General features: G+C 39.6%; 1 protein-coding gene across 1 annotated transcript in view; it reads left to right on the forward strand.

Annotated features, from left to right (window-relative positions):
- The window catches only part of cubn (cubilin (intrinsic factor-cobalamin receptor)), a 90,338-nt gene that overhangs the window by 16,297 nt on the left and 65,036 nt on the right, over window positions 1–9,005 (forward strand). Inside the window, 6 exon segments of the mRNA XM_025054505.1 lie at window positions 1,521–1,755; window positions 1,967–2,148; window positions 2,461–2,623; window positions 7,694–7,884; window positions 8,128–8,284; window positions 8,884–9,005. The exon segment at window positions 8,884–9,005 is cut by the window's right edge and continues 51 nt beyond it. Of these exon segments, the coding sequence (XP_024910273.1) occupies window positions 1,521–1,755; window positions 1,967–2,148; window positions 2,461–2,623; window positions 7,694–7,884; window positions 8,128–8,284; window positions 8,884–9,005 (1,050 nt within the window).

Consider the following 9,005-nt stretch of genomic DNA (forward strand, 5'->3'; position numbering starts at 1 on the left):
GGGGGGCTCGGAGCATCTTGTCTGCATAAACATCCAGGAGAGTAGAGAGATAACTGTCCTTGAGAAGGCCGGTTATGTCTGGGAGCCAATGAAGATAGTAGATTGTTTTGGGACAGGGCGACGCTGGAATCTTCTGTCTGCCCTTGAATGTCTCTTGAATGTCTCTGAGTCTCCCGGTGGCTTGGCCAGGCGCTCAATAGTATTTCAATGGGGAGGCCGTAACAAAAACTTCTACCCCCTGAGGGGGGCCATGGCAGAAAATGATATTGGATTTCCTAAACATTCTCTGCAGCACCCCCTTTTGTCTAAAGGACTATTCTCTGTGGGGACCTTGCACACCACATCAGGGAAATTCTGATCTTGTGGTAGTTAAACACCATCACACAAGCTACAGACGGTCTAAACATGATTTGCGAAAAACATGAGTCATGAATCATGCTGTGGGGCTGCTTTTCTGTTAATGGGCCTGGCAACTTGGTTAAAGTGGAAGGACTCATGAGGAAAGAGCAGTGCATCAAGATTCTTGAAAAGAACCTATTGATGGAGCTCAAGAAACGGGTGACAGCACAGAAACCCTCGAACCTCAAAGATCTGGTAACATTTGCAAAGGAGCGATGGTCCAGAGTTCCTTCTGATACTTGCAAGAAGCTTGTGAGCTTTGTTTTCCGTGACGTCTGCTGCACCTCAGTAAAGGGTATATCAATTTACACGCACCTATAGAAAGGGAGTAAGTGAAAAGCTGGGAAAGACACCAGAAGCTACAGAGTAAAAAAAATTAATACAATTTACATTTTGGAAAAACCTGATACCATTACATCTACTGTAAGACAGTGACATTGGCAATGAAACTAATAGCTTCAGCAGTACCAATGGGATTTTTAAAAGTACATTACTGTAATAATTTTTAGTACCATTTTTTTAGTTTATTACATTGTGGACAGTCCCAATTAATTAATATTATCAATAACAGCAAAAATGGTAGCTTTAGCCAACTGCTGTTGTCCCTGCCCTGATGACCAGGATCAACAATAGGAGACAAGATCACTTCAATTAAAAAGAGAGAGATGAGACAGCTAAGAGACAAAACAAAAAGATAAGAAAGAACATCAGTACCACCATGCTGAGAGCGCATATACTGTTCTGTAGTATTGATCAGCTTGAAGCTGAAGCGCCAGACCTTACAATTCCACATAATAGAGATGTGTCATTCGCGAGTGATTGGAATGAAACTTGACTCCCGAGTCATATGAAAGATTTGTTCATATTGAACGAATCTGGAAATACATTCGTAGAGAGTGATTCATTCGCAGGGAGTAAATCATTCACAGAGTTCATTCATGACTCCCAAGTCATATGAAAGAGTCATTCATATTGAACGATATATTTGCTATATTTGTAAAACCAAAACAACAACTAAGTCAGTATGTAATACAAAGAGAAATCCAGCTTAGGATATTAAATTATTGTCAGTGGTACACAGTAAAAGTGATCTTTGGAAATGTTTCTGCTGTCTTTAACAGATTATTCGGATTACATTCCCGTTCTTTCACCTCGAGAACAGTGCCAACTGCAACTTTGACTTCCTTCAGATTCAGGATGGGAACAGTGCATCTGCTCATATTATTGGCAAATACTGTGGCCAAAATAACCCTTTAGAACTGTACAGCTCCCACAATTCCCTGTATTTCTGGTTTCGTTCTGACCACTCTGTCAGTGCCGGAGGATTCAAAATTGTTTGGGAGTCTCAAGTACCAGGTATGTGGTTACCACAAGTACTTTTTAGAGTTTTTAAATCTGAACTGATTTCTTTACTGATTTTGTGAAATTTGCCAATCAATTCAGACTTGGATTATTTTTGGCCACATCAGTGCTTTTCATAGATTTGTCTTTTTGCTAACTTCATAATTGCTTTTTTGGCTAACTTTTTCATTGACAAAATCCTTTTCTTTTGGGGGGGGTATGCAAGTATGTGGAGGACAACTAACTGCTCCCTATGGCAGCATTAACTCACCTGGCTATCCAGGAAACTATCCACCAAACAGGGACTGCTATTGGACATTGACAGTTGATCCAGGAACAATAATCACGTTTGCATTTGGGATTCTCAGTTTGGAGCACCACAGTGACTGCAACTATGATTTTTTGGAGGTGAGACATGATGCATTATATATTGTTTTTTATGATCAGATCTAATGGACACAGCATAAGTAAAAACAAAAAACTGTCCAACTAGCCATTTTACTTAATCAGGCCAAATGCAAGGTGCTGTTTTCTCAATGCAGCAGCTTGTGCTCTGCTATCTTGTAGAATACTATCATTAACATTATTAATATAATTGTTGAATTAATATTAAACATTCTAAGTGTGGAAGCTCAGCGAACAATTGTAGTTTTGTACCTAATACTGCAGATCTCCCCTATTATTGCCTTTTCCTTCTTTTTCTTTTTCTTTTTTTTTTAGGTCCGAGATGGTCTTCTTTCTGAAGACCAAGTTCTGGGCAAGTACTGCAGCACTATACAGCCACCACCTCTAAGCACCACAGGACCAGCTGCATGGATCCACTTCCACTCTGACAGCTCTGTCTCTGACCGTGGATTTCACATCACATACATAACTTCACCAAGTAAGAAAATGTTTGTTGGAAATTACACTCTTATGAAAGCTGGGGTTCTAAAGCCAGTGTTTCTAGAGTGCCAGTCCCAAGCCCGGATAAATGGTGAGGGTTGGGTCAGGAAGGGCATCCAGTGTAAAACCTTTGGCCAAATCAAGTGTGCGTACAACAAAAACATTTTCAATACCGGATTGGTCAGGGCCTGGTTTAACAACGACGGCCAACAGTGCTGTTGACCTACAGGGTACTGGTGGAAATTGGACTACTACTCAAAAACAAAGAAGAACAGGAGGGCGATTGATTCGGACAAAAAGAGAAAAGAGGAAGGACAGAAGTGTTGGTCTGAATTGGAAGAGGCTACAGCCTATTTTACCATGGTTCGGATGGGAAGAGAAATGGAGTAGGGGTGATCCTAAAGTAAGAATATGCAAAAAATGTGGTTAGAGTCAGACAGGTTGATGTGTGTGAAGGTAGAAATAGAAGGAGTGATGATGAATGTTGTCAGTGGTTATGCTCCACAGGTGGGTTGGAGTTGGAAGAAAAGGTGAAGTTCTAGAATGAGCTGGATTGGGTTGGGATGTGACTTACAAGAGTGGAGGAGTGTAGAAGAGGTAATCTGAGGGAGATTAAGGACTGTAAGGCTGTGGCAGGCAAGAGTGTAGCCAAACAACATCGGATGGTAGTTTGCAAGATGACGATGGTGTGAAAAAAAAAGGAAGAGAGTGAAGACAGAGCAGAAGATCAAGTGGTGGAAAGGTAGGAAGGTGCTAGGTATGTCTGCTTGGCAGAGAAAGGAAGACAAGGAGACCTGGTGGTGGAATGATGAGGTCCAGGAGAGTGTGCAGAGAAAGAGATTAGCAAAGAAGAGATGGGACAGTGAGTGAAAAGAAGAAAACCGACTGGAGTACAAAGACGTGACAAGGGAGGTGAAGAGGGAAGTGGCCAAGGCCAAACAAAAGGCATATGAGGAGATGTATGAGAGTTTGGACAAAAAGGAAGGAGAAAAGGAGTTGTATATATAGGCGAGACAGAGAAATCAAGCTGGGAAGGATGTGCAGCAGGCAGTGTTGGGCACATTAATTTGAAAAAGTAATTGCCAGGGAAAGTAACTAATGCGTTACATTTTGTTTTAAGTTTAAAAATGTAGAGTAGAAAAGCAAAGACAGGTAGCTGAACAAAGGTTTTAATTTATTGCACCTCAACAGACCACAACTGGTACAACTGTACTCTACAAAAGTAAACATTCTAACAATATGAAGTGCTTTTAACTTGCTGTGGTGGAAATTAAATTAATCAAACTTTTACAACTTTAGACAACTGGTGGACATACTGTATTTTAAGTATGTTCTTAAAAAGAAAAATAAACAGTTTAACAGAAGTGCTTTTAAAATTGTACTGAAAATGTTTTGTTTAACAAATCCAACTTTAATTCCTAAACATTCATTAATCTATCCATCCATGCATGCAATCATTCATCCACCCAGCCAACCCAGTCATCTCACTATCTTAGCCATTTAACCATTGATTGTATTTAGAAAATGTCTTTCTGCACAGCAGACCAGCTTCTCCTGTCTTAGGTATTTTACCATTGAAGGCTCATTAACTGTTGTCAACAGTGACAAGAGTTGACAACAGTATATTTTTTTTTTATTATTTTTTATTTTTTAATATTTCTGTTAATGTTAATATTGTCATATTGGTGATATGCTGATGAACAGAAACAGGCACGCGTCAGATGTGAGGCACAGCTCTCCACTGCCTCACCGGGGCTTTCTGCTCAGTATTTTATCCCAAAATACTCAAATTTGGCGATTTTTAGTTAATTAAATGTCAAAAATGCGTAGAGTCATACTGAAAATCCAGCTTTCACACAGATCAGTGGAAAATATTAATATTTATTTTATGTACTTTTTTTCACTGCCTCCCCTGACCGCACTTCACTGGTTGACAACGTAGTAGAAGCGTTAACCTTCGAGATGTGCTTCATTAAATTGAAGTTGCTTCCACCGTACGTGGACAAACTCTTTGTTCTGGGACATAATTTACATTTTTACCTTTTACCTCGACGAGCTTAAAGTAGTGCCTGTATTTCCACCTTGAAAACATTGTCCATCCCTTTGATTCCAGACCCCCCCATCTCTGAAAGTTTTTGTGTGTGTGCTGCTGCTGCTGTGTGCTGGGTTTGTGTGTAAACAGCTGTCATAGGGAAAAAAAACACACACATTTGCAGCTCTTGTGTCTGTGTGAACCAAATCAGATGACAGCGTCGATTAGTAGCTTCAATAACATGCAGTAATGGCGTGTTGGTGAAGGTAAGGGTGTTATAACGTAAAGTAAGGACAGAGACGGGAATGTGAACACAAGTGAGGAGAAGTGTGCTGAGAAGATGGAAGGAGTACTTTGAGGAGTTGTTAAATGAGGAAAATGAAAGAGAACAAAGGAATGAAGAGCCAGAAACTATTAGGAAGAAGGTAGATCAGATTAGAAAGGATGAAGTTAGAAAAGCCCTGAGGAGGATGAAGAGTGGAAAGTCAGTTGGTTCCGATGACATACCAGTGGAAGAGCAATGGTGGTAGATTTTCTGACTAGGTTGTTTAACAGAATTTCAGAGACTGGTGCCAATTTATAAGAAGGGTGGTGTGCAGTGCAGTTGTAACAACTACAGAGGACTAAAGCTGATGAGCCATACAATGAAGGTTTGGGAAAGAATAGTTGAAGCTAGGTTGAGGCAGGAAGTGGAGATTTGTGAACAGCAGTATGTTTTTATGCTGAGGAAGAGTACCACAGATGCAATATTTGCCTTGAAAATGCTGATGGAGAAGTACAGAGGGAGCTGCATTGTGTGTTTATAAAAGGCATATGACAAAGTGCCAAGAGAGGAATTTGACGTAGTAGAAGCGTTAACCTTCGAGATGTGCTTCATTAAATTGAAGTTGCTTCCACCGTACGTGGACAAACTCTTTGTTCTGGGACATAATTTACATTTTTACCTTTTACCTCGACGAGCTTAAAGTAGTGCCTGTATTTCCACCTTGAAAACATTGTCCATCCCTTTGATTCCAGACCCCCCCATCTCTGAAAGTTTTTGTGTGTGTGCTGCTGCTGCTGTGTGCTGGGTTTGTGTGTAAACAGCTGTCATAGGGAAAAAAAACACACACATTTGCAGCTCTTGTGTCTGTGTGAACCAAATCAGATGACAGCGTCGATTAGTAGCTTCAATAACATGCAGTAATGGCGTGTTGGTGAAGGTAAGGGTGTTATAACGTAAAGTAAGGACAGAGACGGGAATGTGAACACAAGTGAGGAGAAGTGTGCTGAGAAGATGGAAGGAGTACTTTGAGGAGTTGTTAAATGAGGAAAATGAAAGAGAACAAAGGAATGAAGAGCCAGAAACTATTAGGAAGAAGGTAGATCAGATTAGAAAGGATGAAGTTAGAAAAGCCCTGAGGAGGATGAAGAGTGGAAAGTCAGTTGGTTCCGATGACATACCAGTGGAAGAGCAATGGTGGTAGATTTTCTGACTAGGTTGTTTAACAGAATTTCAGAGACTGGTGCCAATTTATAAGAAGGGTGGTGTGCAGTGCAGTTGTAACAACTACAGAGGACTAAAGCTGATGAGCCATACAATGAAGGTTTGGGAAAGAATAGTTGAAGCTAGGTTGAGGGGGCAGTGGATACATTGGAAGGAGAATGCTAGAGATGGAGCTACCAGGTAAGAGACAAAGAGGAAGGCCGAAGAGGAGATTTATGGATGCAGTGAGGGAGGAGATGCAGATAATTGGAGGTGCAGAGAACAAGGTGTGATGGAAAACAATGATATGCTGTGGCAGCCCCTGAAAAAAGGGACAAAGCTGAAAGGAAAAGAAGAAAAATGAAAGCTGGGGTTCTGGCTTTTGTTAAATGGCAGGATTTACAGCATTTGTGCTAGGTAGTTCAGAGAAAGAGACATATAAAAAGTTTCTCTAAGAAGAAAAAAAATGCAGAAATTGATCAAAGTAAACGGACATATTTAAAATTGAATGAAACGCAAGATCCAGCATGTTGTGCTCAAAGTACAGTGAAACCTTGAGATGTCGAGAGTGTCTCGACATACAAGATACGAGCAAGCCTTCGAGCAAATTATTGCTTAGAGATACGAGTAAAGATTTGAGATATGAGACTTCACTTACAGACGCACGCCACCTCACTCGTTCACTTCCGTGTTCGGTGACTTCCATAAGCATCGCTTCCGTATGTAGCGTTATCTATGTGATTTTCTATTTTGTGCATTATTTTTCATTATAGTGATGAGTTCTTATAAAGTGAGTAGTAAGGATGGTAGTGGGAAGAAATGCATAATGACCTTGGAAATAAAGCATGAAATTCTCGATAAGTATGAGCGTGGTGCCCACTAAAGAAAGAATACAAATTGAAAAAACCTCCTCCTCCGCACATGCCACCATTAGCCACTACTGTATCGTCTATGTCAAAGGTACTGTAAGAACTCAGAATTAAAACCATTTTTATTTTATATCACAGGAATCCTTATAATTTTTGTGTGTTTTTTCCATTGTTATAAGGACTAATAAGGGAGTTTTATAGAGGGGCGGAACAGATTTTTTTTTTCTGTTTTTTCTTATGGGAAAAATGGTTTGAGATACAAGCACCTTGAGTAAAGAGCTCGGTCCTGGAACGGATTATGCTCGTATCTTGAGGTTCCACTGTACTACTTGAAGTTTGATAATGATTTTGACTAGTTAGAAGAATAAATCTTATATGTCAATTTTATGATTTGTTTTAAGAAAATTTAAACACATTTCCAGTGCAAAAATATTTTATTGGTGATGATTTACGTAAACTATTGTACATTGTTACTGTACACAACATTGTGTTGCATATGCATAACTGGTTAAGAGTCAAGGTGGAAGTAAAAGTAAAATATTAATTTAAAGCTACACAATACGGGGTTATAATTATAATCCTTAGTCTGTAGGCTGTTTATTACATTCATTTGTTTTTAATTGAATCTAAAAATGTATGTTTTTTTTCATATACACACTAGTAGAAAGATTTGTTTTATAGTTTATTTTTATTTTTTTATAGGCGATCCTGGTTGTGGCGGTACTTATACCAGCAGTGAAGGCATTATAATCTCACCTAACTGGCCCAATGACTATGCCCACAACCGCCAATGTATATATTTGATTAGCTTGCCAGTTGGTGAAAAAGTGAAGCTGAATTTCACTCACATGAACCTGGAAACACACACGGGCTGTGCTTTTGACTTTGTAGAGGTAAGATATTAATGTTTAAATTCCAGATGATATTATGTCACTTCTAATTATCATAAAGGAATACTAATTTAAACTATGCTTGCACATCAGTTTCATTTTTGGTGATCCAATATCATGCAAAACCTCTGCTTTGACCAAAGGCCAAAAAGACAACTTTTTTTTAGTCATAGTTGATTTTAACCAAGAACTCTATAAATGTACTTAGTACAAGCCTAACTCTGTTGCTTATTCGTCATTACCCAGGTGCGTGATGGCAGGACAGAGACTGACCCTCTGATGGGAAAATACTGTGGAAGCTTTCTGCCTGCTCCCATTATCTCATCCTCCAACTCCTTGTGGATTCGCTTCAAGTCCGACGGTTCAGTAAGCCGGGCAGGTTTCAGGGCTGTCTATGGTGTTGGTAAGAACTAAGACCATCTTGTACTATACGTAAAAGCTTCCACCTACCTCCCACGCTGACTGTCTACATTAGGGGTGTCAAACATACGACCCTCAGTGTTCAAGCCAGCCCAAGGTGAAGAACAGAGTGCAGGCAGGATGGAACAGCTGGAGAAAAGTAACTTTAGTTGTGTCTTAAAGACTACTAAGTCTTTAGTAGTGATACCAAACTTTCCTTAAGATATTGAATACTTTTTGGCATTTTCTTTCAAATACAGATGGTTTGTTTGTTTTTTTCTCCTGTAAAACACATGACATGACAAATTCTGGCCATCTAACCACTTTTTCATGAATTTTTTAGAACATATTAGTCATAACAAACTACGAAAGAAAGCAAATGTAGCACAATCATATGTAGCACAATATATGCCATAGAGAAACTCTCTGTTTCAGCTGCATCTGTAAGTTAGTTTCCTTCACATGGGCAAGTTCCAAAAAAACAACACAAACGGAAGAAAGCAAATGTGTGGATCAAAGGATTAGAATCAACAATGATACAGGGGACTATTTCAATAGGGATTCATATTTTTTCACTTGTTATATTTCTATTCTTCTACTCAGCTTGTGGAGGGACCTTGTCTGGTACTGGGCAGTTCCATTCCCCATATCACCCAAATGCATATCCTCACAACCTCGCCTGTGAGTGGGTCATCACCCAGCCAGAGGGATATGTGGTCACAATA

This window comes from Cynoglossus semilaevis, chromosome 3 (assembly GCF_000523025.1).
Source record: "Cynoglossus semilaevis isolate Cse_v1.0 chromosome 3, Cse_v1.0, whole genome shotgun sequence".
NCBI lineage: Eukaryota > Metazoa > Chordata > Actinopteri > Pleuronectiformes > Cynoglossidae > Cynoglossus > Cynoglossus semilaevis.